The sequence below is a fragment of the Terrapene carolina genome, unplaced genomic scaffold (genome assembly GCF_002925995.2).
Source record: "Terrapene carolina triunguis isolate 2854851 unplaced genomic scaffold, T_m_triunguis-2.0 Scaffold141, whole genome shotgun sequence".
NCBI classification, from domain to species: Eukaryota; Metazoa; Chordata; order Testudines; family Emydidae; genus Terrapene; species Terrapene triunguis.
The window spans coordinates 2,607,406-2,634,297 of record NW_020664492.1 but is presented as its reverse complement, the minus strand read 5'-3'; the positions used below and the strand labels follow the sequence as shown (position 1 = coordinate 2,634,297).

Genomic DNA, 26,892 nt, shown 5'->3' with positions numbered 1-26,892 from the left:
CAATTTAAATGAAATTAAAGCCACTAAAAACACCAGCGTTTTTAAATGGTTGAACTCCAGATTTACATGCTGTCAGGAATGCCAACATGCACAACAGTGTGGTTTTGCATTATAGTGGAAAGGATTACAGAGTCCATGGTCTACTCAGAATACTGGGTCTCAAATTAGTTTCTTCCCCATATAAATTTAAAATCATAATTGATCACTCATTACAGTTATGCAATTTCAGCTTCTAAGAAACTTACTTCTAATTCAATTAGAGGACAATAACTAATGGGGGAGAGGTGGAGGGATAGCTCAGTGGTTTGAGCATTGGCCTGCTAAACCCAGGGTTGTGAGTTCAAGCCTTGAGGGGGCCATTTAGGGATCGGGGGCAAAAATCTGTCTGGGGATTGGTCCTGCTTTGAGCAGGGGGTTGGACTAGATGACCTCCTGAGGTCCCTGCCAATCCTGATAGTCTATGATTCTAATGGATCACTCAAACAGAGAGGCAAGCTAAGGGGATAATGCAACCCATATCATAGAATCAAAGAACTGGAAGGGACCTCGAGAGGTCATCTAGTTCAGTCCCCTGCACTCCTGGCAGCACTAAGTATCATCTACACCATTCCTGAGAGGTGTTTGTCTAACCTGCTCTTAAAAATCTCCAATGACAGAGATTCTACAATCTCCCCAGGCAATTTATTTATAATATCCAATGATGTAACAATGTTACAAATATTCCCCGTAAGATGTAACTTTAGACAATCACATTAGAGTGTATGAAAGAGACAGCATTCTCAAAAACCAACACAATTCACTAATATTAGCTATTGTGCATGTACACAATTCACTAATACTAGCTATTGTGCATGTGTGATGGCCGATTTTAAAACGGTACAAGTTTTCTTCTGTACCTCTGTTAAATAACCCACAGAACGGTTTATACAAAACTGAAGAAAAGGTGTCTCTTAGCCTGAGAAAGTACACAACTGCCCAAACTTAGAAAGGAAGTTTTGGCCAAATTATTATTGCTAATATGAAGCGCTTATAAGAACTATAGCATTGTAAATGACAACATAGAAAATGAATGTGTTTATGGCATCTTAGCAATAATTTTCAGAATATCCTTAAAGACAAAGTACAGTACAACCTTAAACCCACACTGCACTGAACCCCCACATTGTATTCAACTGCAAGCTATAATCCACACAAAATTTTGGTGGCCTCTCCCAGTCTCCAGGAAATATACAGACAAATCCACATTTTAGGGAAGTCTTGTTGGAATGGCCAAAGCCTCCGTAAAAATCAGTGTTTCATAGTATAAAATTCCAGCTCCTATACAAAATTCATACACAGGACCAGATAAAAATTTCAGATGGCAAGTACATTCATCTATTAAAGGTTCAGTTATCAGGGTTTTCAGTAATAGTAATGCTGTAATGCATTATTAGGATCTTATTTTTAAAAAAAGATAACAGATTTGCTAACAATGTATATAGCTATAGTTAAAAACATTTCAGCACACTTTGTGGTGCATTAGTCTTCCTTTTTGTGTTTGTTCGTTTACTAATTCATGAAACACACAGATTATGCAAAAGCCCAAATTTCTGCTACATTAAAGGAATAAATTCACATGCATTTCCTACCTGTATTAGTACCTCCTAGAGCAAGCCCAGTGGTAGATTTTGAACCAAAGAGTCCACTTCCAAAGCCCACTGATGGAGCTGATGTAGTTGCTGTAGCAGTCGAGGCGCCCAAGGTTCCAAAATTAAGCCCTCCGGTTGAGCTATTACAAGACAAAACTGACTATTAGCATCAATTATTTTGCAAACTAACCCATTTCATATGTCCATATTTGCAATTATTTCATCCCTGTTTCTTCCCCAAGCACAGCAAACAGGTCTCAGCCATTAAAACGCTAAGCCCTCTTTAAAAGTAAGTTCCAAAGTAATTGGCTTGTCAAGATATAGCTATCAAACTTTACTGCCAATAACCAAACCATCACAAAGGTGAATTTACTTTCAGTTGATCACTCACGGATTCTTAAACTCTAAAATCCTCACTTCCAAATTAAGCCTCCATTTTTGCAAGTCCAATTCTGAAACAAGTTGTGCCCCTAATTCCTTCATGTTTTTTTCCTGACAACTTACTGCACATCACTTGTGGGCATATTCACTGAGTCGTCAAAACTCAGTTTATAAATCAGGCCCTAATAAGCATGACAAAATAATACAGGATTTTTGGTATTTACATTTTAGAAAGTGTATTGTGAGGAGCAAAAAAATCCTTAATGTAAAACAATAAGCTGCAGTAAATGTCAAAAGCACCAATAAGCAGAGAGTATTTCAGTACATCATTAATAGTATATAATGTGTTACATGCTAGTTAGGACAGTAATATGCTTAAATTGTGTGAGACACCAAAGAAACTGTAAGGAGGTAGCACTGTTGGGTTCTCCAAAGGGCTATTCACAGTAATCCTTAGAAAGAGGGAAGGCCGCCACACACTGTGGAAAAGTGTACAAGCGCAGATATAGTCAAATGAAATTTGACTGCCATGTTCTCACTGAATCCTTAACTACACTAGGATGGTTTGTAAGCGATTTCCATATTAAGCCCCTCATTTCTACTGCATGTGGAGACCTATGGGACAATAATTCAACTCTCCTTAGAAACGTGCATTTTTTATTTTCACTCTGGATGAACACAAAATTCAGATCTTGGATTTTAAATGCCAAGCCTAGGCCTTTGGGGGGCAGACTTGTTTGTTGCAGTAGCAGGGTACACAGTAGAGCGGAAAGGGGATTTCCAGAATACAAATACTTGGTTACTGATTCCCACTTCTCCCTTTGGAGCATACGGCTGGACGGGACGTCGCCCCCGGCCCCCAAATGCAACCCCACACTTGCATTTGCGGACGCCACTTTCGATGAAGCCCGTTAGTCGCTCCTGCGCAAGCGGAGCCTGACGGCGACTGGGCAGAAAGGGGCGTTTCATCAACCCCCCAAAGCCCCGAGCTACGGGCCTGTCGCCTCCGGAGCGCTCTGCCGCCGCTGCAGAAGAAGCGGGCGGCGAAACCCCATCAGGCCCCCGAGTCACACACGACTCCCACCTAGGGACGGGGACACCCGGAGCGGAGCGGAGCAGCGCGGCGCTGGCGGCCGGGAGGGGAGGCACGTGAAGCGCAGATAAGGGCCGGGCCCGGACGCTGATGGGGAGGCGCTCCCGGGGCCCAGCTCCGCCTGCGGGGAAGCGGGGCCAGGCTCAGAGACGTGGGGCCGCAGCTGGCAGGGCCCGATCGGGCGCTCGCCGCCCCACGCGGGAAGGGTCCATCCCGGGCCGGAGCAGGCGGGCGGGCCGCGGTTACCTCGGCTGGACGGCTCCGAAGGAGAAGCCTCCCCCGCCGCCGCCTCCCGCCCCAGCAGCGGCGGCGGCCGCGGAGCCCAGCGTGCCGGCCCCGAAGGAGAATCCCGCAGACATGGCGGCGCCGGCGGCCTGTGTCTCCTCTGCCTCCCTCTCCTCAGCGCCGCATCGCTCCCGGGCGCCAACTTCAAACCGGGGCAGCAGGCGCGGCGAGTATCCCCGTCCCCACACGCAGCAGCGCAGCGACAATATCCCTTCCCCCCCTTCGCCGCAATGCACCCAGGGATAGTGGGGGAGCCGGCTGCGCGCGGACTTTACTTAAAGGGACAGTAACGCCGGCAGGCAGCCAGCTGAGCCCTTCGCTCCGGGCGGCCGGGGCTCTGCTCCCCGGGTCACCGCGCGGGGCGCCTAGGGCCGGGGCAGCAGCAGCAACCAGGCCCGAGCGCGCCCCGCCCGCCCCGGCACGTGGCCGGGCGTGAAATTCCAGCGGGATCCTGCGCTGAGGTAACAGTCCGGGGGGTCGCTGCGCCCCCCTCCCGTAGATTTTGCAGCATCCCGGTGCGATGTCACCCCCGTCTCCTAATTTGCCCCATGGGTTCTGACAAGCACGATGCCAAAATCAGGGCACTGCTGCGACGATGTCCCACCCAGCATATAACTGTCACCTTGGTTTCTTCTGTCCCATTTCTGACATCTTAATACCACTGATAACAGCAGTGTTGCCATCCTGTCCTGGGACACAGACTAGGGTTGCCAGACAGCAAATGTGAAAAATCAGGACCGGGATGGGGGGTAATAGGAGCCTATATAAGAAAAAGACCCCAGAATCGGGAGTGTCCCTATAAAATCTGGACATCTGGTCACCCTAACACTGACTGAGGTGACAAGTCCCTGTCTTCCGCAATTGCTCAACTTTAAGCATGTGAGTAGTTCTACTGAAATCAATTGGACTAGTCCCGAATTTAAAATTATGCATAATGACAGGTTTCAGAGTAGCAGCCATGTTAGTCTGTATCTATTCAAGACTAAATTGATTGTATCTAGTTTGCATATCAATTCAAGCTCAGCCGTTTCTCATTGGAGTCTGTTTTTGAAGCTTTTCTGTTGCAAAATTGCCACCCGTAGGTCTGTCATTGAGTGAATTGATATGCAAACTAGATACAATCAGCTTAGGCTTGAATAGAGACTGGGAATGGCTGAGCCATTACAAACATTGAATCTATCTCCCCTTGTAAGTATTCTCACATTTCTTATCAAACTGTCTGTACTGGGCTATTTTGATTATCACTTCAAAAGTTTTTTTCTCTTACTTAATTGGCCTCTCAGAGTTGGTAAGACAACTCCCACCTTTTCATGCTCTCTGTATGTGTATATATATCTCCTCAATATATGTTCCATTCTATGCATTCGAAGAAGTGGGCTGTAGCCCACGAAAGCTTACGCTCAAATAAATTTGTTAGTCTCTAAGGTGCCACAAGTACTCCTGTTCTTTTTGCACATGCATAAGTGTTTGCAGGATTGGGGTCTTGGCCTAAACCACTTGGTGGAAAGTATATAAAGTTATTCATAATCTTGCAGTCCATGAAAAAGTCTACATAGGAAAATTCACCTTACAGCAAACTTTGAAATGTTAAAGAAGTTATTTATTACTTTGAGTTACAGTGGGAGTGAAAATCTGCATTAGATTGCAGCCTCAACAATCACTCCAATCTTGTAAACACAGAAATGCGTACTTCCATGATGGTATCCTTTTTTCTATAATTCACAGACATGGAGTTCCAAATAAACATGTGTACATATCTTAGTTTATGATCATGTATATCTATAGGTCCATAATACAAAGTATTGCAACAATTAAACATTGAAAAAAGTACTGTGTAATCAACAACCATGTGCCCTTTAAAAAAAGAAAGAAAGGATATTCAGTGCAAAAAAATATATTAATACAATGTTAGGGCTGAGATTCTATATGCATATAAGGCAGAGGTGAGAATCTTGGCTAGAACATTACTGCATACCTGTGGAAAGGGGGCTTAAACATGCCTCAGACAAGCAACTGAAGATTCCCTGTCTGCTGCAAAGTCTTTATTGCAAAGCAGAGTGTACTAGGTAGTTGCACTGGATAGTTGTGTTTTGGTTGGCCTGTGCTTATATTTACACCTGGATGCTTGAGGGATAGCTTTTTTATGGTTCCTGTGACACCAGCTTTCAGGGGCTCTGCCTGTATCCCCACAGCCTGTGGAATCCAAAAGACTACCCATGGACAAAGAAGATAGACTCCTCTTTTACACAGATGTTGTTCAACATCTAAGCTCAACAGAGTTTTCTTCCTGGCCTGTAGTGACCCACCATTAGGGCAGCTAACTGAAGAGGCCTGAACAAGACTGGTCAATGACACAAGAAGGCAAAATGCCATTGCCTGTTAGGTTCTTAATGACAATGGAGTTTGAAGTAATGTTTCTTACCTACTTGTGGAATCAGTCTGAGGGACACCCTTACAACATAGCCCCAGACAAAAGAGATCCTTCTTTCTTGACATGGCAGTGACTGTGACCCAGTCTCCCCCACAAGTAGTGCAGATGCAGTTTTTATCTGCCTGGATTTTGACCAGGCCAACTGTTTTTTAAAGGTTCTGTGTTGTCCCTTCAGCTTTTTAACCTTTACCCCTTTTTTCCTAGTTTGGTCTAGATGACATCGACATGATGATGCCTCTGAGCATTTCCATTGTTTGAAATTCACTTCTTGACTTGCCAACTGGATCATGATGTCACAAATGTTGCATTTGTACTTACCAGTCAGTAAGCAGTACATCAGCACAAAATCCAAACATCAGGGAAGCTTCATGTTAAAGTTCTAGCTGTGCTATGATTGACTCTGTGCTAGCAATCCCCAGACTTGGACAGACATGACTGTAATCTAGAACAGTTTTCATGACCAGTGTGGACAGATTTTTTTTTTTTTTTTTTGTAGAACTACTGTATTCTATAGACCACCAACATAGGCACCCCAAATAGTCTGTAGTATAATTTTATAAAGATGGTCCTCAGAGGGAAAATCCCAGTGCACACTGGTCAGGAAAACTGCACAGAAGCAAAACTTACCGTGTTCAAGTCAGGGGAGCTGGACAATCTCCATCCCAGTATATGGAAAGAGCTGACACATGAAACTGCAAGTCCAGTAGTAATGATTTTTAATAAATCTGTCAAATCAGGGATGGTACTGTATAACTGGAGAATAGCAAACATTGTACCTATATTTTAAAAGGGTAAGATTGATCCAGGCAACTACTGATGCATCAGTCTGACCTCAATGCAAGACATTGAACAGATTTTGAAAGAAAGAATAATTAAAAACATGGAGGTAAATGGAATAAAATGAAATTTGCGTTTACTGAAGGTAGATTGTGCCAGACTAACCTGATATCTTTCTGTGATAAAATAGCTGATTTTTTTAGACATGGAAAATGCAGTTGATCTAATCAACTGCATTTGATATGGTGCCACATGAAAAATTATTTGTTACAATGGGGATTAGCACAAGAATTGTAAGGTGGGTTAGGGACTGGCTAATTTGGTGGATGATAATGGTTGTGCAGAAAAGAGAACTATTAAGTGTGGGGGAAGGTTCTAGTGGATTGGAATATTATACAGGAAGCATTGGATGACCTTAAGGACTGTAGTAATAGAAATGGGATGAAATTTAATAGTACAAAGTGCAAGGTCATTGCACTTACTGACTAATAACAAGAAATTCTGATATGAGCTGAGGGTTCATCAGTGTATTAGTTGATCACAGGATGACTATGAACCACCAATGTAATGCAGCTGTTAAATAGAAATATGATCTTAGGATGTAACAGGCAGGGTATTTCCAATAAAAATAGGGAAGTATTAAATGCCATTGTACAAGGCACTGGTAAGACCTCTCTAGGATAAATATAAAATTAAGAATTAGAGTTAGTTTAAGTTTGGTAAAGGAAATACATATGTGTTGTAAAGAAAGGCCCTGACTAGCAATTAGAAGGAAAGGCCTTGAAAATAATTAATTATAAGGCCAGAAGGAATGAAGTAGGGAGGATGTCTGTTTCAAAGAATAACTAATGAGATAAGGGGAAGTTTCTAAAAAGAAGGACTCTGACTGATAGGGATGACTGCAGATGGTTTTAAATAAAGAGAATCTGTCCTAAAATGAGCCAACATGACCCTTCCCATCCCACACACTGGTGTTAACACTTATGTGAATCAAGGTGCAATGGAAAAATTGCTGGTCAGCAAGAAGGTGGGGAGGAAAGGCCTAGGGAAGGAAGGAGGTTGTAATTCTTATCGGGATAAAAGTGGAAATAAGGGTGATCTGACTCCAATTGGTTTTTAGGTGAAGTCAGTACTTGGCAATGACATCACTTGTTTGTTGAAGGGTATAAAAAGTAAACTCTGAAAGGGTTCATTGCTAATACCTGCCTGACCATGTTGGAGCTGACCAACGTGGATCTAAACCAGAGGTGGGCAAACTATGGCCCGCGGGCCACATCCAGCCCGCGGGACTGTCCTGCCCAGCCCGTGGCCCGGGAGGCTAGTCCCCGGCCCCTCCCCTGCTGTTCCCCCTCCCCCACAGCCTCAGCTCACTGCGCCGCCGGCGCAATGCTCCGGGCGGCGGGGCTGCGAGCTCTTGCCGGGCAGCACAGCTGCAAAGCTGCGCGCGGCCTGACCCGGTGCTCTGTGCTGCGCGACGGCGTGGCTGGCTCCAGCCGGGCGGCACGGCTGCCTGTCCTGGTGCTCTGGGTGGTGCGGCTGTAGCGCCGCCAGCCATCAGTGCTCCAGGCAGTGCGGTAAAGGGGCAGGGAGCAGGGGGGGTTGGATAGGGGGCAGGGCGCAGGGGGGTTGGATAGAGGGCAGGGGAGTTCGGGGTGTGGATAGGGGTCGGGGCAGTCAGAAGGTGGGGAACAGGGCGGTTGAATGGGGGCAGGGGTCCCGGGGGAACAGTCAGAAAGGCGGGGGGGTTTGGATAGGGCAGTGGGGGGCAGGGGTCCGGGGGCGGTCAGGGAGCAGGGGGGCATGGCTGGGGCAGGAGTCCCGGGGAGGCTGTCAGGGGACAGGCAACGGGGGGGTTGGATGGGGCAGGAGTCCCGGGGGGGGCCGTCAGGGGGCGAGAAGCAGGGGGGGGGCAAGATAGGGGGCGGGGGCCGGGCCACGCCTGGCTGTTTGGGGAGGCACAGCCTCCCCTAACTGGTCCTCCATACAATTTCGGAAACCCAATGTGGCCCTCGGGCCAAAAAGTTTGCCCACCCCTGATTTAAACACTCCTGGGATTAGCTCATTTGTAAGTATCTGATTTTTGATCAATCGTTGATAAATGTTTTGTTACTGCATTGGGTATAGTAAATTGCTTATTATTTAGGCTTGTTCAGAGCAATTGTATAAATACCATTTGGTCTTCAGATTTAATAAAGGAATTTATGGTTAAATTAGGGTTGTGGTAATACTCTGCATAAATATTAATAATTCCAACAACTTCATCTGGAATACTGTGTACAATTCTGATCACCCATGTTCAATAAAGATGAATTCAATCTAGAAAGCTGCACAGAAGGGCTGGTAGGATGATCATGGAAATGGAATAACTAATAGAAACAATAGAAAACTAAAAGAGCTTGGTTTGTTTAGCCTAGCAAAATGAAGGCTGAGTGGGAATGTATGTTTGTTTATGTTTCTGAACACAGCACGCTTCACAGGGTCTCCAATAGAATTATGCAATTATGCAGTTTTACAACTCATCAAAGCTGCAAGATCAGACAGTACAAAACCAGACAAACATAGTCATAACATGTTGGGGGTGGTCATTATAGTAATAAAATAGGAAAAGATGTTCCTAAATAGGAAAAGGAGGGAAGGAAGGGACCAGGGAGTGGGAGAAGAGCTAATTAACCCAAAGGACAGTGGGAGAAGAGCTAATTAACCCAAAGGACAATGTCAACACAAGGACAAATAGATATAAACTGGCCGAGAATAAATTTAGGCCAGAAATTAGAAGGTTTCTAACCATCAGAGGAGTGAGGTTCTGTGATAGCATTCCAATTGGAGTGAGGAGGAGGGGAGGGGGGGCAAACAACCTAAGTAGTTTTAAAATGTAGCTTGATAATTTTTGTGAATGGGATTATGTTGGGGTTGCCTGTAATAGCAGGGGACTGGACTTGACGACCCAGGAGGCCTTTTCAGTCCTGTGTCCTATGTTCTTTGATGATATTATGGTTTCAGACATAGTGTGGAAAGAGCTTAGGTAGCTGCTGTGTTCAGTAGCTGGATGACCGCTAGTGAACTGGTGAAGACCCCTAAACAAGTACATCTTTGTGAAGTTCCTGGTGTTCTGACCCCCCAAATAGAGCAGCAGGCTCTTCAATGGACAACTGTTGGTGGCCTGATCCCTCCTGAAGCAGTAACTTTGGAGGAGGTTTCTGGCAGCTCACTTCCCCTTGGGGACACCTGGATCTTTATAGAATGCAGAGCAGTGGATCAGCCTTTCCTCCAAAGCACTGGGATCATCAGAGATGATTCTGTCCCTTTTGTCCAGTGTCCCTCTTCCCTTTCTATGCACAAAATATCTGTAAGAGGGATGTCACTGGCAGGTTCAACATCCTTTTCCAGGGATAGTGGGATCTTCAGAAGGAGGCTGTTGATGGCCCATACATCTCTTTTAGTTTAAGAAGATCTTTGGGGAAGCCCATTGGTAGCTATTCCCCTCACATCTTCCAGAGCATCAAGGATATATATTTATATATTGTTTGTATATATGTGGGTATAGTATATACTTTGTGTATACATAGTGTTGCCCCTTTTCGATCTTAGCAGCTAGTCAAAATTTTAGGACCTGAGGTTGTTCCAGTTGGGAGTAGAAATTAATGATAGAGTCAGGTATTTTCTTTGATACAATCTTGATGAATTACAAGGAATGTATAAAGTCTTTCTTCTCTGAATGCAGGAGGAACCAAAAACAGGAAATAGCTTCTTTGCTTATAGACCCCAGCCTCTTTTGCCAGTCCCTGACTCAGAAATCTAGATTTTTGCAGGGTCATACATTGTGCTTGTTCAGGTGGCCTCCTGAAAATCCATTGGGAAGTATACAAACAGGTATTTTGAGTATTAGTTGGTTCTGGAATAGTAAATTTTTTATTTTAAACTTTCTTTTACAAGTAAATATGAAGTCATAAGGCCTTTTGGTGGAAAGGCATCACACAGGAAGGAGACTTACAGGAAGTTGGTGATTCATGACACACACACACACACACACACACACACACACCAAAGATCCCGAGCAACTGGTTTGCTGGAGCCCATCTTTCTTGAAACAAGTCTTGAGATGGTTTGATTCAGGCTGTGATGTACTCCATATCTAGAATTTCAAGTACTTTTTCTTAGACACTGTTGAAGTCTGAGTTTTGATAACATGTATTACATGCCTTGGCTTACTGAGCTTCAAATGTTATTGATGGACATAAAATGATCTAATCTTAGTTTAAAATCCATCTGTAGTATTTGCCTCAGTCTGCAGCTGTGAAATCCTGTGTCATATCTGTGTGCATAACTATGTTTAAATAACTAATAAAATAATAATTTTATTGCACTTTTCATTCTCAAAAATCTTTAGAAACTTTGGTCCAAATTCACTCACTCTTGGGAGCAGGAAGGTACTGACTTGCTGTGCCAGATGGGTTGATTCATTGGGGAGGGGAGAGGTAGTGTTTCCACTGTTGACTTCCTCAGGGAGGTTCTGTCAGAGGAGGACAGCTTTATATTTCATAGAAGCCTCCTGGTAAGAGGTGGTCAGAGGATGCGCCAGGGGACCTTCAACACTGGGGTCTGTGGCTGAGAAATTTAACATTAAAACTGGTGAATTTAATAGATCAGTAACTATAACACTAATCGTGTGACACAAAGAGGAGATTTAAAGGTAGGGCTATCACCTGTGTTTCATGGGAGTGAAGGACAACTGTATATAGAAGATGAAGGCCAAAACTTATTTTTAAGAAGCAACACACCATGCTTTATTTGTGGTCCAAATGATATTATCTATCTATCTATCTATTACAGCCTTTCATTATCTGCATTATTATAATCATTATTATCAGCTTTGGAATTTGCTCCCTGAGTCACCACAGCCTGGACCTGTACACTGCAAAGCTCTCCACTTTCTTCAGTTGTTTGGGAAGAGGTAGGCTGGTGGATTGGGAATGTGGGCCATGATCCTACCCTGAGATCCACCTGGATAGATCCCTGCATCCACACAGAGCTTGTTGTAGGACTGGGGCCTTAATTCTTTCTTTAGATTTTCAAGATGTGTCTCATGCTCCAGATGCCTCCCATGAACAAATAAACAGTTATGTTGTGATGTTCAGCAACATAAAATAAAGTGATCTGTATGTTGACTTGCTATGTGATATGGCATGTAAAGCACCAAAACAGGGAGAAGTGGGTCAGGGGCATCTCTTAAAGGAGAAGGTGGGTTGGGGTGGCTAAGGCTCTTGTCTCCAAGGTGTCAGCCCCTGAGGGCTGGGTTATTTTATCTAGGGTGGATAACATGGGGGAGGGGGGGGTTCAGGTTTATTTGAGGTTTTGGGGAGAATCCCCAGTCTGAAGTGGGGTTAACTGGTACCTGCTAGGCCTTGCCCTGCACAGGGGCTAATCTCTCCATTAGTGTTAGCTGGGCAAAGGAGGAGTGACAGTTTTGTGTGGTTCCCACCGTGGTGACCGAGATGCTGCTGGGCAGGGCTGGGGGCTGGCTCACAGAGCTGCTGCCTTTAACGCAGGGGCGAGTTCAGCACCCACCACATCCAGCCTCCCACCCGCAGCTGGGGGCCCTGTAAGAGCCCGATGAGTCCCCCAGCCGGCAGGGGGCGCTGCGCGGGCTCTTCCCAGGCAGTTCTGGGCCGCTCCCTCGCCGACTCGCCCCCTTGCCCGGAAATGTCTCCAGGTGACGGCGGCTCTGGCGAGGAGACGCTGCGCGTAGCGGGGCGGTGGCAGCTGTGAGCGGCGGCGGCGGCGGGAGCTACCATGGAGCACATCCGCACCACCAAGGTACCCGCCGCCCCTCCCCGCGCTGCGTGGCAATCGGGGGCCGGGTGCGGGAGGGCGCTGCGGGCCATGGGGGGCGCTGGGGGGCCATAGGGGTGGTTGGGCCACTGGGGGAAGTGGGGGGCCGTGGAGGGTGCGGGGGTCACGGGGGGCTGCAGGTAGTGGGGAGCTGGGTGGGGGGGCATAGGGGTGGTAGTATTGTGCGGGAGGCGTGGCGGCGCCATAGGGGAGGGGACCTTTGGGGAGATGCTGCCGGGAGGGTGGCAGGTGAGTCTCTGCTGCGTTGGGGGAGCTGTGAGAGACATTGGGTGCAGACAGGGGGCCGGGGCCGCTCTCCGCTGGCAGGATCTTCTGTCCCCCGCCCCCCTCCCCCGGTCACTCTTTGGAGTCGCGGCCGGTTTGGTGCAGCAGGTTTGTGAAATACAAACAAAACAGGGAGTGGTGAAAGTCTCTCTGCAAAGCCACCTCCCCCTCCCTGCCTGTGTCCTCCCCACTCTGCGCTGACATGGTTTCCGCGATGGGAGCGGTCACAGGACGCATTTTTCCTCCTGTGCCTCACGGATCACAGAAGGTAGGGATGGAGCAGACTTTCCAGATCAAGTCATCTCCTGTCTTCCCCAGCCAGAGCAGGATATAACCCCACCAAAGGAAAATATTCAGTGTACACACCATACATGTCAGCTGGAAATATAATTATGTTCAAAGGGAGTTAAAAATAGTTGCCAAGTTCCCCTGGAGTGTGTTTCTCTGTCAGTTCCTGTGGTTTTACAATCAATTTTTTTTTTTTATGTTTTCCTTTTGCTGGGTGAAAGACTCAAACAGAAGTCATGCAGAGGAAATGGTGCAAGTGGTTGTGCATCTGACAACATCTTGTGTACAAAGTAAACAGGCAAAGAAATGGAAACTCTCTTCCCCGTTCTGGTTTTATGATTTATTTTTATATGAATAGTAGGGAAAATTCATACAGAAATGTGATTTTTAAATTGATGATTCCTCTTTAAAGATGACCTGCAAAGGGAAAAAACTGAATTTGAACCAATTTTTAGTTCTTTATGGTTCCCAGTAGCGCTAGAACACAACTGATGGGGCCTGTAAACAGTCATCGTCCAAGCTGATTCATGCATGGCCATCTATGCGCCAGTGCAGAGCCCAGTTGACTTCAGTAGAGCCCTGCACGGGCATAAGGGACTGCCCATGCTGGATCATGGCTCTAGTGTAGACAGATTGCCAGCATCTTTAATACCATGTCAATTAGATCTGTTCTGAGCAAAGTCAATAAGTGAAGTGCTGACTGCTAGTCTACTCTAGTATTTCTAACATTGTAAGCACAAATTGACTTGAATTGTTGTTATGGTGGGAAATATTTAGAAAATGTCCCTAGTGTAGATGATGATGTCTGCAAAACTACTCCAATGATATCACGAATCAAGAGAGTGAAGGATGAGTGAGAGGATTTTTAGTAACTTTTTAAAACTTGTGTGCATCTGTTTTCTAACTTAGGTGGGTCATACTTTGGAGAAAGAATGCCTTTGTTAAAGATTCATCACCCTTGCCCCCTTCAGTTAGTGTGAGAGCTAATAGAATGCAGCTCTGAGACATCTCCAGAAAAACCACTTAGGCCAGAGTAGACATTCCTGATATTTTTCCTTTGATAAAGAAAAGAAGTAAGGGGAATTTAATATAAACAAAACTTTCAAGCCCTCTTTATATGTTTTAAAGAAGCAAATGGCAGAAGCAAAAATGTTCCTAGTTGAAACTACTTGATGTCTGTGTTTCTGTGTTGTCTGGTGTTTTTTTGATATGCTGAATGAGTTGCAGTTCAGCACTCCCTCTCTTCTTGCTGGAGGCTGCTGTCTGCAAAGGCTGCTGAAGACTGCATTATCTGCAGTTCCCCAGAAGCCATCACCTCACAAGCTATTCATTTAATGATCAGGCAGTCTGACCATAAAGATTTGTAGACATATGGAGGAAGGGGATGATGTTACGTTCCAGTTTTAAAGTACTGTAGTTATAGCCAATATTTAATTAAGGGAGCAGGTTATCGGTTTTTAATTTTCTTTATGCATCAATATAAAACTCATTATGGCTGGGGAGGGTTTGATCAGTCAGCTGCTTGCCAACAAAGCTACATAAATTAAGACTTATTATGCTACACAAAACTAACATACTAGAGACAAGTGAATAGACTGAAAGAAACATTGTCATTTTTAAAGTAATGTTTGAGAATTTTGTTTTTACTACAGCAAATTTTAACTCCTGTAAATGAAAGTAGCAATCCAGAATATAGATATATGTTTTACTTTTAACTTTACATTTGACAGGAAACTGGGTTAGCTAGGTTCACCGATTTCCAAGTAGTTACTTCGGCACCAAACCTCCACCTAGCTCTGTGTAGGCCCAATCCCATAGGAATCAATGAGGCTCAGGATGGGTACAGGATTTGACTGTGCAGAGTTAATTGCAAGAATTGGGCCTTAGTTTCTCTTGTCAAAAAAATCCTTTATCTGTAAATATAATCAGATGAAGAGAGAAAAATGTAATTTTTTAAAAAGGAAATTTAAATGATATGTCCTGAATTTTTTGAGGGTGCTCTGTCAGAGACTAATATTATTTTTAAATCCTGCTAGAAACAATTCACATTAAAATGTGGGATTGAATTGTCAGGAATGACCAAGGTTGGTTATGCAAGGACTCTGTTCAATTATGAAACATGTCTACTAATGTGCTTGCTTTGTTTGTTTGGATTTTTTTTCAAATAAACTTTGGAGGATATAATGTGCATGGGAGTGGAGGAAGGCAGGCAAGCAGGCATATACCAGTTGATAATAAATGTAAGCAGATCTATCATGGGAAGTGGGGCAATTCAAATATAAATATCTTGCAAATCCCTTCTGCATAATAGTTTAGGCTGGACTTTGTTCTGACTGTTATGGGAGGCATATTTACTTTTTTAATCTGACTGCTCTTTGGAGATTTTGTTTTCCACGTGGATGGTATAGTAAATGGCTAAACAAACTATGAATGCTGCAAATGGAATCCTGGCTTGAAGGCAAAACTTATAGGGGGTTCTAGGGGCAACAGAGCAATGACACGCCGATCTAGACCAATGGGCTGGCAGTGAGAACATTAACCTGAAGAGGTAATCATGAAGTTCCTTCCCTTTCCTTTCCAGTCTCAGTAATGAGGCTATTTTATTGTGGATTGAGTTTGTAATTGAAAATTCTCTTTGGAACTTTGGAGTTGCCCTTAGTGTTCATTGCTGTTACAGCACATACTGAGTAAAATTTTCTAAAGCACCTAATTGACTTGGGAACGTAAATCCCATTCTCTTTCAATGAGATTTAAGCTTTGAAGTGCTTAAATTGCATTTGAAAATGGGACTTAAGCTCCTAAATCCTTACATACATTTCAAAATTTTATCCATTGTTCCTCTTCGAACTAAACATGCAAAATAAAGATAAAGGGCAGTGTGAGTGAGATGGATTCTATGTGAAGTGGGGTTAAGAGAGCCCAGTCCCTGTGCTTCTGCCTCAGTTCCCCTAGTAGTGCCACTTTAGTGCTCAGTGGAACCTTAGCAGTGGTGCACTAGAGCCTAACCACACAGTCACAGAATATTTAAAGAGCAGCAACTGTGGGCCCAGTATTCTACCAATGAGAACTGTTGACACGTGCATCCAGTCTTCTTATCACTGACTCTGTAATCTATAAAGCCATACACGTAACTGTGTTCAGCCTGTGGACGGACTTTCCGGATATGGTGCTCTTTACTTTTTTAAACAAATCTGAAATGAACTCTACAAGTGTCTGGCCAAGCTTTTGTAATGTACTTAGATGCTTACATTGTACAGGAGTGACAGTTTGTCAATTTTTTTTTTTTTTTTTGGTTAGACTAAAGAAATAGTATGGTTATGCTCAGAAAAGAGCACCACAGATCTATTTCTTATGTGTATTCCAATTAAAATCTTCTTTTAGTGAAATAATTCAATTGTATTACTTTTAGCTTATTTACTATTGAAGAACAATACAGCTATGGGATTAATTTCTGCTTCAAAAATCATCACTACTTCTGAGTCCATTCCACTGAAGGGTCTTTTACTAGTAATACTTTTGTCAGAAGGAGTACAACTTGGCTGTTGGATCTCAGGATGAGTTTGCAGGCATGGTATTTAATAAGGGTTTTGGGGGCAGGAAATCTGTTTGTAACCTGAACAAATTTGATATGGAGTCATGGCAAGACAGTAAACCTGGAATGACCGAATACAGTTTTTAGTTACTTCTCAGAGTTTAATCGCTTTTTAAACACTTGCAAGGCAAGACTTAAGATTGTTGTATTTTTCTTCTGTGATATACTAGCCATCTTACTAGAGAACATTCAAGACATGTCCTTTGTCATGCAGTCTTTGATCATCACTACCAGTCCCAATCAAGTACTCAGTCCTCTCCTGTGACTCTGGTCACTGTAAATAGATTTCATATATTGTTGGGGTGACTGGTTTCCATCCTGCTATTGAACGCTCTCTACAATTCTTAGAGACAATGTTATTTTTTGTCAAAATATTGCTTCCAAACTACACCTCTACCCCGATATAACGCGACCTGATATAACACGAATTCGAATATAACGCGGTAAAGCAGTGCTCTGGTCATCTAGAATGATACCATTATCTGTGCCTGCATTATCGAGGTAATATCTAGGAAATGCAGATGCCTGCTTTGTTGATCCAGGGCTTTATCTATGCTGTCACAGCCACCTTTCCTGGGTGCTGATCCTGCTGCCATAGAAGTGATTGGGAGTTGTGCCATTGACTTTAATGGGAACAGCGTTGGGCCCCTAGTAACACAGCTCTAACTTGGCACTAATGAGACAGTCCTGCCAAGAAATAATGAGGACTGCACAGACCAGCCTTTCACTGTAGTCCTTTTGTGTTGTGGTGTTTCATATATAGGGTCATGTAACGTTTGTTTCTTGTAAAACAAACTGTGTGGAGTTTTTAAAGGGCTTTGTTCATGCCAGCTAAATTGTGGGCTATCTAAAATCCCTTTTTATGAAATATTCCTTTATTGGGGTTAAGAATGGGAAGATTTTTGGTTGGATGCCAGCATGAGAGATCTCTCCCCGCAAGGGCTCTCTATTCTAAAAACAAGTCCTCTGCTATTTTAGGAGAATGTCTTTTTGCTGATAGTAGCCCTTGTTTCCATTTTACTGGGAGTTTCCAGTTCACTACCAGAGAGCAAGTCATTACACCATGACCTAGATTTTGGAGGGTGGGAACAGTACAAAGTGGGAGTGAAAATGAAGTCAGGACAGGTTGGTCCGTGGGCTCTGACAGGGATACAGAAAACCTCGGAAGAAAAAAAAAATTAATTCAATACTCGAGACTTCTACATAACAGGATAATATACTTACTGGTGTTTGAGGATTTGCTGCTATACTTCAGATAGACTTGGATGCTACATGTTTTCTACTTTAGCAAATTATACCTCTTGCTTTCAAAATGGTTCTTAAATGCACCGATCAACACCAGTGGAAAATAATCCCTAATACGTAGCAGAACAGAACGTGACTCTTTATTTGAAAAACTTTAACTTTACAGATGAGAATTGAATCTACTTATGATCCTAGCCTTGTGTATTTATTGTGCATTGTGTTGAATGGGATTACCTAGTTAATCTTCCTGGCAAATCAGATATGTTTGCTATTGCTTGCTTCCTAGTATTTGTCCGGTGTAGTTTTAAATGTGCAATGTATTTGAGCTTCCACCACTTTCAAGATTATTCCACAGGCTGATAGATCTCACTGTCAGGGAAGGTTTTTCCCTGCATTGTTCAGTCATTTTTTACTTCCCGTAAAATGTTTTTTTTCCCCTTCCTGCAGGTAGAGCAGGTGAAATTAATAGACCGTTTCAGCACCAGCAACAAATCGTTAATGGGAACTCTGTACCTTACAGCAACGCATCTGTTATTTATAGACTCTAGCCAGAAGGAGACTTGGGTAAGGATATCAAATGCATTACCTTGTAGCCTGAAAATGCATAGCTTCTCCAAATGTGTTTTCTTTCCTTTTTTTTTTTCTTCTTGTGCATGTCTAATTAAAGATAAATAATTAACTGGATATAGTTTCTCAAATATTTTCCCCTATTTCATGATGCACACAAACAATAAGCAATAGATGCACAATCTATACTCTTACTGTGCCAGTGACCAGGCTTAAGTGCTGCATCTTGTCATTATAGCTAATATTTTAAAACTTGGGAGTCTAAAGTAAATCCATATTATTTAAGCACTTAAATAGCTGCCTGATTTTCAAAGGTGGGAGCTGTAGGTGCTTGGTATCTCTGAAAATCAAGTCATTATGCAGCTAATTTCCATTTCTTGTCTATTAAAAGATGGTCATGCCAATTAGTTCTTCATTTGTGTGTGGTGACTTTGTGTAGATTTCTACCACTTTGACTTTCTGTGCTATCAGATAGGAGGAGATTGTTTAGTGTTCTAAGCATCAGGTTTAACATATCTAGATTACCTTGAACTTGAGGTTCAAATCCTTGTAGCCTTAAGTGAGACCGCAAAACCCAAGGGTGTCAGTTCTGCATGAACACTGACGATCTTGTAGGTTTTTAAAAAAGGTCTGAGCATCTCAGCTATGACCTTAGTCCTGTATCCTGATTACCTGCTTGGCTAGCTGCTGCCTGCTGTCTCAGTGGAATCTGTACTTCAGTGTTTCTGTGGATACAGTACATAGTTTTTAAGAAGCTTTGGAATTCTTCAGAATGAAAGGTGCTGTATATGTTAACAAAAAAAAAAAAAGTTCAAAAGCACTGATTGTTCCCATTGTGCTTTACTTCATTTTAATATCCTTGAAGTCAGTCCAGTTGTATCCACAGTACAACTTGTACTGAAGTAAATTTATAGACAGAGTGTATATATAAGAGCATCTTTAATCATTGTTAGTATAGTAGAACCCCATTTATCTGAGCCTACAGTATCTGGCTCTCCATATTAACTGAACCTCCGGGTGGCGGGGCTCAGCTCCTGCTCTCAGCCCTGGGCTTTGCTGCCAGCGGTTGAAGCTCTTTGCCCATTCTCCATATTATCTGGATTTTTGATTATCGGATTTGGCCCCAGTCCCAATTAGATTGGATAAACTGGGTTCCACTGTATAAAATTCTGTTGTTGAAATCTAGTCTCTTCCTCTCAAATACATGTCTTGCAAAATGCTTTCTTAAACTCCTGTCTAATTTTATTTGAGTCTTAAGAGGAGAAAACAACTGTGGTAGTAAGAGGGCTGAACAATATGCTCCTTTCAATGTCTCAGATGAAGCAGACTGTGTCTGTGGCTTTCCTGCATAGGAAAACAACTGTTAAATCACACGTGCATTTTTCCATATTTGATCTGTTGTGTTTACATGTCTGTGTAAAAAACTTAGTAAAATTCCTATGTTAATTCTTTCTTCCCTCAAAGGACATGTATTGTGGTTGAGGTGGTGGTTTGGTGGGGGAGAAGTTGTATGGAACTGACTTTGGAGTCTGAGTATAACATCTAGATCATCCAGATGAGTAGCTGTAGAAGAATTCATAGTAGATCTTTCTCATCTCTCTTTTCATCCTGTTCCCATGAACAGATTATGCTGCCTCCTAGCTCACACCTGTGTGGGTAAAGAGAGGCTGATTCTAGGAATTGATGTCAAAAGTAAAGAGCACTAACATAAACTACAGTTATAGGCATAAATGTAAGGTAACCTTCACATTCTTCATTAGAAAGTCCATCTTCTGCATGTCAAGTAGTGGTCCAACTGCTTAAAACTGAAGTTCGAGGATAGTAAAACTGAGTTGTGTTAAGATTAAAGCTGGCTGATAATGGAAATCCCTTCCTGCAAAAGATTCCATATTTTTCTCCTGACCTGAGGTGAAATGCTGTATTTTTTTTTTTTCACAAAAAGGGGTTTCAAGAAAAATTGTTTCTGGAGAACCAAAACATTTTAGCCTTCTCGGCTGCTGGCATGGAAGGATCTGGCAGAAAATGAAATTGACAATAGCCTCTCAGGCCTGCTGTCAAAGAGCAGGGTGCTCAGCCTTCCTGTCTCTCCCTCACTACCATCAGCTCTGGTGTTGGAGAGGCCGAAAGCTAAGGTGTTCAACCTAAGCAGCCCTCCTGGAAAATTTTGTGTCAATTTCACAGCCTACAGAAGGAAAGCAAAATTGACAAAAGCCTTCTAGACAGGGAGCTGAGAAACCCTCCTTTTGATTTTCAGGACAGAAAATTGAATTTTTTTTTTTTTTTTGCAAAATTTAATTTCACTTTTGCAAAAAAGACTTTTTTTTTTCTTCCAGAAAATCATTTTGATGAAAAATGTTCAACTAAATCTAGTTAAGAGGTTAACTAAAAATAACTTTTTCTGTACTTTTAGCTGTTTTGTTTGGTTGCTATTTTTGATGCTTTGAACTTAAGAGCACTCCCAGACATGGAAAGCAACCAACTGCATATCTTCCCAACACCTAAATGGATACAGCTTTTCAGGCAACGGAGCTTTATAGAAAGTGATTGACCTGCCTTTCTGAAGATTTACCTTTGCATTATGTGTGAAGAAAGATATTCGCTTGAAGTTTGTGACATACTGGTAATCCTTTGAAGTTTAGCGGAAGAGAAGGAGCATAATTTCAAATAAATGGTTAGGATAGGTTGACCAAAATGCCAGTGTCAGAGATTTCTTTAACAAATTAAATCTATTGTATAAGGATTTTTGACTAGCTTGTTCAGTTATGTTTAACAATATACTTTGTGTCTCTTTTGAAAAGTATATTTTAAAGTGCTATTAACTAACATCTTACAGTAAGACTTGAATTATGAATTCTTGTGTGCCATAGATACTACATCATCATATCGCTGCAGTGGAGAAACTTGCCTTGACTACTTCAGGCTGCCCTCTTGTGATCCAGTGCAAGAACTTCAGGGTAGTTCACTTTATTGTTCCCAGAGAAAGGGATTGTCATGACATTTACAACTCTTTGCTGCAACTGTCAAAACCAGGTATGGCTTTCAAGTGCACAAGACCTTGCAGTGTATGTTTGTGCCACCATTCTGCAAAACAACTCTGGGCTTTGTGCTATTTCTGTTGTTAAATGTGAGGCTTCTGTAAAGTCTCTGAAATTGAGCGGCATAAACACAGAAAGCATTGATCTGCTGTGCATAGTTTTGGTAACTGTTACTCTGCGTGTAGTTTTGAGTGTGCTGACGTACGGGTATGGGAGAGGGTGAGATCTTAAGTGATTGTGAAACCGCATTTATAAAAGTCACTGCTGGTTGTCACATCCCTTGGGGTACAACCTAGACTGCGGGGACCACTGAGTCCCCTTAAACTTTTCAGCCTGGGCTGTCTCTCACAATGTTATGCCAGTGACAAGCAGCAAACCCTTCCAAGTGCTGTGATCACTCAGCTATCAACTTGTGGAGAGACACGCCCAGCTGAGTTGCATGAATGCTCTCTAAGCCATTCATGGATTATACAGAGGGAGACTCTAACCAATTCCTCCAGCCCCCAAGCCTTGTACCCTAGAAATGTACTGTCTTACACTGCTGAAGATCTTCTCTTGAACAGTGCAAGCTCATTGATTAATTTGTCACTTTGTCAAAGGACAGAGGATTTGCACCAGCCTTTGTAATCTGAACAGATTACCCAAGCACTTTAGACAAACCCACTGGTAAGGATAAAACATTAAAATAAGTTTATTAACTAAAGAAAGATAGATTTTTAAATTAAGTGCTAGCCATAGAGGTCAAAGTAGGTTACATAAGGCAATAAAAATAAAATTGCAGTCTAAAGTCTAAACTTTAACAAACTAAGCAAGATTTGAATCCAGCAGCTTTTTCTCACCCCACTGGATGTTCCAGGCAGTTTACAGTTCTTAATACACAGGCTGAATTCCCTTCTCAGCCTGGGACCAATCTCCCAAGCTCAGAGTCTTTTGTCTTCCCAATAGTCTTCTAGGTGTTAAGATAGGGCAGGAGAGAGGCCAAGTGGTGATGTCACTGTCCCTCTTTTATACGTTCTTCCAGCTGCTAGAACAGGGGTGGGCAACTTTTTTAGCCCGGGGGCGACATGTGGGAATGGAAATTGTATGGCAGGCCATGAATGCTCACGAAATTCAGGTTGGGGTGCAGGAGGGGGTGAGAGCTCTGGCTGGGGGTGCGGGCTCTAGGGTGGGGCCAGAAATGAGGAATTCAGCGTGCGGGAGGGGGCTCCGGGCTGGGGCAGGGGGTTGGGTGGGGGGTTGAGGGGCAGGCTCTGGGGTGGGGCTGGGGATGAGGGATTGGGGTGCAGGAGGGTGCTCTGGGTTGGGATCGAGGGGTTTGGAGGGCAGGAAGGTGGATCAGGGCAGAGGGTTGGGGGGCAGGAGGGGCTCAGGGGTGCAGACTCTGTGCAGTGTTTACTTCAAGCAGCTCCCAGAAGCAGCGGCATGTCCACCTCCGGCTTCTGCATGACCAAACGGCTCTGCGCACTGCCCTGTCCGCAGGCATCGCCCCTGCAGCTCCCAGTGGCCACAGTTCCCACCGATGGGAGCTGCGGGGGCGGTGCTTGGGGCGATTTACATGGCCTGGGTCCCTGGCAGCACAGGAGAGCTGAGCGGCATCTGCCTGCTTGCTCCACATGTCTGCTTGCCCCTCCCTGTGGCCCCGGGGCGGGGCTGTGCCTCCGTGTGCTGCCCCCACCCGAGCACCCCTGTGGCCAATGGGAAGCTGCAGGGGTGGTGCCTGGGGGCAGCTGTGCGCAGAGGCCCCCCCAGCCCGCCCCGCCTTGGAGCCCCAGGTAAGTGCTGCAGCCCCCAACCTCCTCCCCGAGCCTGTACCCCACCTCCTCCCCACATACTTCCTCCTGCCCCCAAACTCCCTCCCAGGGCCTGCACCCCTCCCCTGCCCATAGCCTGCACCCCCACCCCCTCCTCCTGCACCCCCACTCCCTGCCCCAGCCCAGAACCTGCACCCAGCACCCAAACTCCAGCCCAGAGCCTGCAACCCAGACCCTCTCCCCCTCCCAAACTCCCTCCCAGAGCCCAACCTCTCACCCCTTCTGCACCCAAACTCCCTCCCAGAGCCTGCAACCCAATCCCCTACTCCAGACCTCCTCCCCCACCCAAACTCCCTCCCAGAGCCTTAGGCGGGGGGGGGGGGGGGGTTTCTGGGTGGCATGAGTGACATTACTGGCCCGCTGGGAGGATTTGAGGACTGGCACTGGCCCTAAGGTAAATTGAGTTTGAGACCCCTGCTTTATCTCTAATCCACTCCTAACTTTGTGCTACTCTTAATGTTGCCCCTTAAACCTTGAAAATGTCCCAGTTGATGTATGGCTAGGAACCACCCTATTCTGCAGAAAATACTGAAACCTACATTCCACCAAACTTACCTGTGCTGATATCCATTCATCTTTTTTTGTCAGTTAACTGTATAGTACCTGTGTGACTTCAGATTGTAAACTCTTTGGGGCGGAAGTTACATACTGAGTAAAATATTTCAAAAGCACCAAAGTCGCTTAGTGACGTCGGCATTTTCGAAAAGTTTACCCACCATGAATATTTATAAAATATCTTGCCCAGTTACAGAACTACAAAGATAATCAGATGATGAATTCAACTATTCCTGCCCTTTTTCTGACACAAAAGACTCTGGGATCTGACTCGGTGCATAATATCTTATTTTCTTGTTTCCTTTAGCAAGCTACGATGAACTGTATGCCTTCTCTTACAATCCAAAACAAAATGAGTCTAAGCGGCTGCAAGGCTGGCAGCTCATTGACCTAGCAGAAGAATACAAGCGGATGGGAGTGCCAAACTCTAACTGGCAGTTGTCCGATGCTAATCGTGATTATGAGGTAAAGGATAATAGAGAATCTGTTGCAGTGGAGGAAACGTGTTTATTTTTATGCCTGTTTGATTTTATAACCTCTGATTCCAGTCCAACACAATATCTGCAATGCCTTGCAAACCACATACCCTTTGAGTCATGAGTTTGCTGCCTAAAGTGAAAGGATGCAGAAGATGGGAGAGCCTACTTGTGAGACTCTCCCTCCCTGTTCGTTTTTTTGGTGTTGGGATAGTCTTTGATAGCATGGTTTCTTTCTCATTTTCCCTCAATGACAGCCCTATTTTGAGGGTAAGTCATGGAAATCCTGTTGTAAAGGAGCAGCAGAACAACTCTTTCAGTGAGGGAGAAACCTGCCCTTGCATTAGTGAAGTTGGGGATTGGTGCAAGGGGTGTGATCTTTCTATACTACTACTGTGGAATTATTCTCTGTGGTCTCATTTTGATAGACTGTACACTGGTGTCTCAGTCCCCTTCCACAGCGTATGATTTTCATTTCATCATTCTTTCATACCCTTTAATCCATGTATCACTTCTGGTGTGTGTACATTAGGAAGGATTATGGGCATATTTCTGTATGCCTGGTGCAAGTGTTTTTACCTTTGTGTCATCTAGCCCTGCTATAACCACCTTCTTATCCACAAAGCTGTCATGATTCATGCAAGGACAGCAGTCCACTGTTAGAAATCTTGCACCAGATTTGATATAGTCTGTAAATGAAACACGTACATTGTACATTTATTTTGTCCTGCAGATTTGTGACTCCTATCCCAGAGAACTTTATGTTCCCAGAACTGCAAGCAAGCCCGTAATCGTTGGTAGCTCCAAATTTAGAAGCAAAGGAAGATTCCCAGTGTTATCATATTATCACAGAGATAAAGAGGTACAGTCTGATTTCCTTTCAGCGCAAGTGGGCTAAAACTATTTCTCAACAGATGCCACTGGTCCAGGAAAGATAGGGAGGTAAGTATAATAACCCAGGTACATAGAACAATACTAGTTCCTTAATCTCTGACACTGCTGATGGCTAATGAGATGCGTAGGTCCTGCTTAGCCAACTGTAAAATTCTTCACTAGTCAATTGAATCTCTTAAAACTTCCAAAAATGGGCCTTTAAGGTCAGCTGATGATCAAATCCTCTGTGTTTTTGTACTTGTTGGAATATCAAGAATAAAATCCTTTTGTTCCAAAATGCTATGAACCGTGGAAATAATTTGTTAAAGAGGGAAGGAGGGCAGGAAGAGAGAAAATCAAGCCCTGTGGGACTCCATAGAGGAGGGTTGTTTCTGTGGAGCAGCAGCAATCCATCTCAATCCTGATATATATCTGAGGGAATAGCAGTTATATCAACTGCTCCTGTGAGTTCAGCAGTTTCTGAAGGGCCAGTATTGTAAAGCTACACATAGGCAACTGCCAGTTGTATCCACAGAGTGGATGTATTTGTGAGTGTTACCTGTCAGGGAATGTGTGTTACACCCCTCAAAGAATACTGCTGTCAAGGAGAGAACTACAGTTTTTATATTGGCCAGGCTGGAGTTTAAGGCCTGGTCTACACTACGGGGTTAGGTTGAATTTAGCCGCGTTAGGTCGATTTAAAAATGAATGCGTCCATACAACCAACCCCATTCCGTCAACCTAAAGGGCTCTTAAAATCGACTTCTGGACTCCTCCCCAGCGAGGGAAGTAATGCTAAAATTGACTTTGCTGGGTCGAATTTGGGGTAGTGTGGATGCAAATCGATGGTATTGGTCTCCAGGAGCTATCCCAGAGTGCTCCATTGTGACCGCTCTGGACCTCACTTTGAACTCCCATGCACTAGCCAGATACACAGGAAAAGCCCCGAGAACTTTTGAATTTCATTTCCTGTTTGGTCAGCGTGGCGAACTCAGCAGCACAGGTGACCATGCAGTCCCCCCAGAATCGTAGAGCATAGAATGTTTCTACGCTCCCCCTATCATCTCCGTCCCTGAGGTTATCGCAGATTAGAAGGCAAAAAAAACGCACTCGCGATGATGTGTTTTCTAAGCTCATGCAGTCTTCCCGCACTGATAGGGCACTGCTTAATGCATGGAGGCATTCAGTGGCAGAGGCCAGGAAAGAATTAAGTGCATGCGAAGAGCAGAGGCAGGACGTGATGCTGAGGCTAATGGGGAGCAAATGGACATGATGAAGTGTCTGTTGGGGGAGCAAACGGACATGATGAAGCGTCTGTTGGAGCTGCAGGAAAGCCAACGAGCACAGACCCCCGCTGCATCCACTGTATAACCGCCTCCCCTCCTCCCCATGTTCCATACCCTCCTCACCCAGACGCCCAAGAACGCAGGGGGGGAGGCTCCCGGCACCCAGCCACTCCACTCCAGAGGATGACCCAAGCAACAGAAGGCTGTCATTCAAACAGTTTGATTTTTAGTGTGGCTCCAATAAGCAATGTGGCCTTGTCCTTCCCTCCTCCCCCACCCCATCAGGGTTACCTTGTCTGTTCTCTCTTTTTTTTTTTTTTTAAATTAATAAAGAAAGAATGCATGGTTTCAAAACAATAGTTACTTTATTTCGAAGGGGGGAGGGTGGTTGGCTTACAGGGAATTAAAATCAACAAAGGGGGGTGGGTTTGCATCAAGGAGAAACACACACAACT

At 44.2% G+C, this 26,892-nt stretch overlaps 2 protein-coding genes across 2 annotated transcripts in view; one reads left to right on the top strand and one right to left on the bottom strand.

The window, feature by feature from the left end:
• LOC113406836 (nucleoporin p58/p45-like) overlaps nt 1–3,467 on the bottom strand; it is a 51,352-nt gene extending 47,885 nt beyond the window's left edge. Inside the window, exons 1-2 of the mRNA XM_026653616.2 lie at nt 3,349–3,467; nt 1,629–1,768 (exon numbers count right to left, since the gene is read on the bottom strand). Coding sequence (XP_026509401.1) covers nt 1,629–1,768; nt 3,349–3,461 — 253 coding nt within the window. The 5' untranslated portion in view covers nt 3,462–3,467. The remainder of the gene's footprint in view (nt 1–1,628; nt 1,769–3,348) is intronic.
• An 8,883-nt stretch (nt 3,468–12,350) lies between these two features.
• LOC113406835 (myotubularin-related protein 6) overlaps nt 12,351–26,892 on the top strand; it is a 32,430-nt gene continuing 17,888 nt past the window's right edge. The window contains exons 1-5 of the mRNA XM_026653615.2: nt 12,351–12,409; nt 18,282–18,398; nt 21,269–21,431; nt 24,110–24,267; nt 25,012–25,140. Of these exons, the coding sequence (XP_026509400.1) occupies nt 12,386–12,409; nt 18,282–18,398; nt 21,269–21,431; nt 24,110–24,267; nt 25,012–25,140 (591 nt within the window). The 5' untranslated portion in view covers nt 12,351–12,385. The remainder of the gene's footprint in view (nt 12,410–18,281; nt 18,399–21,268; nt 21,432–24,109; nt 24,268–25,011; nt 25,141–26,892) is intronic.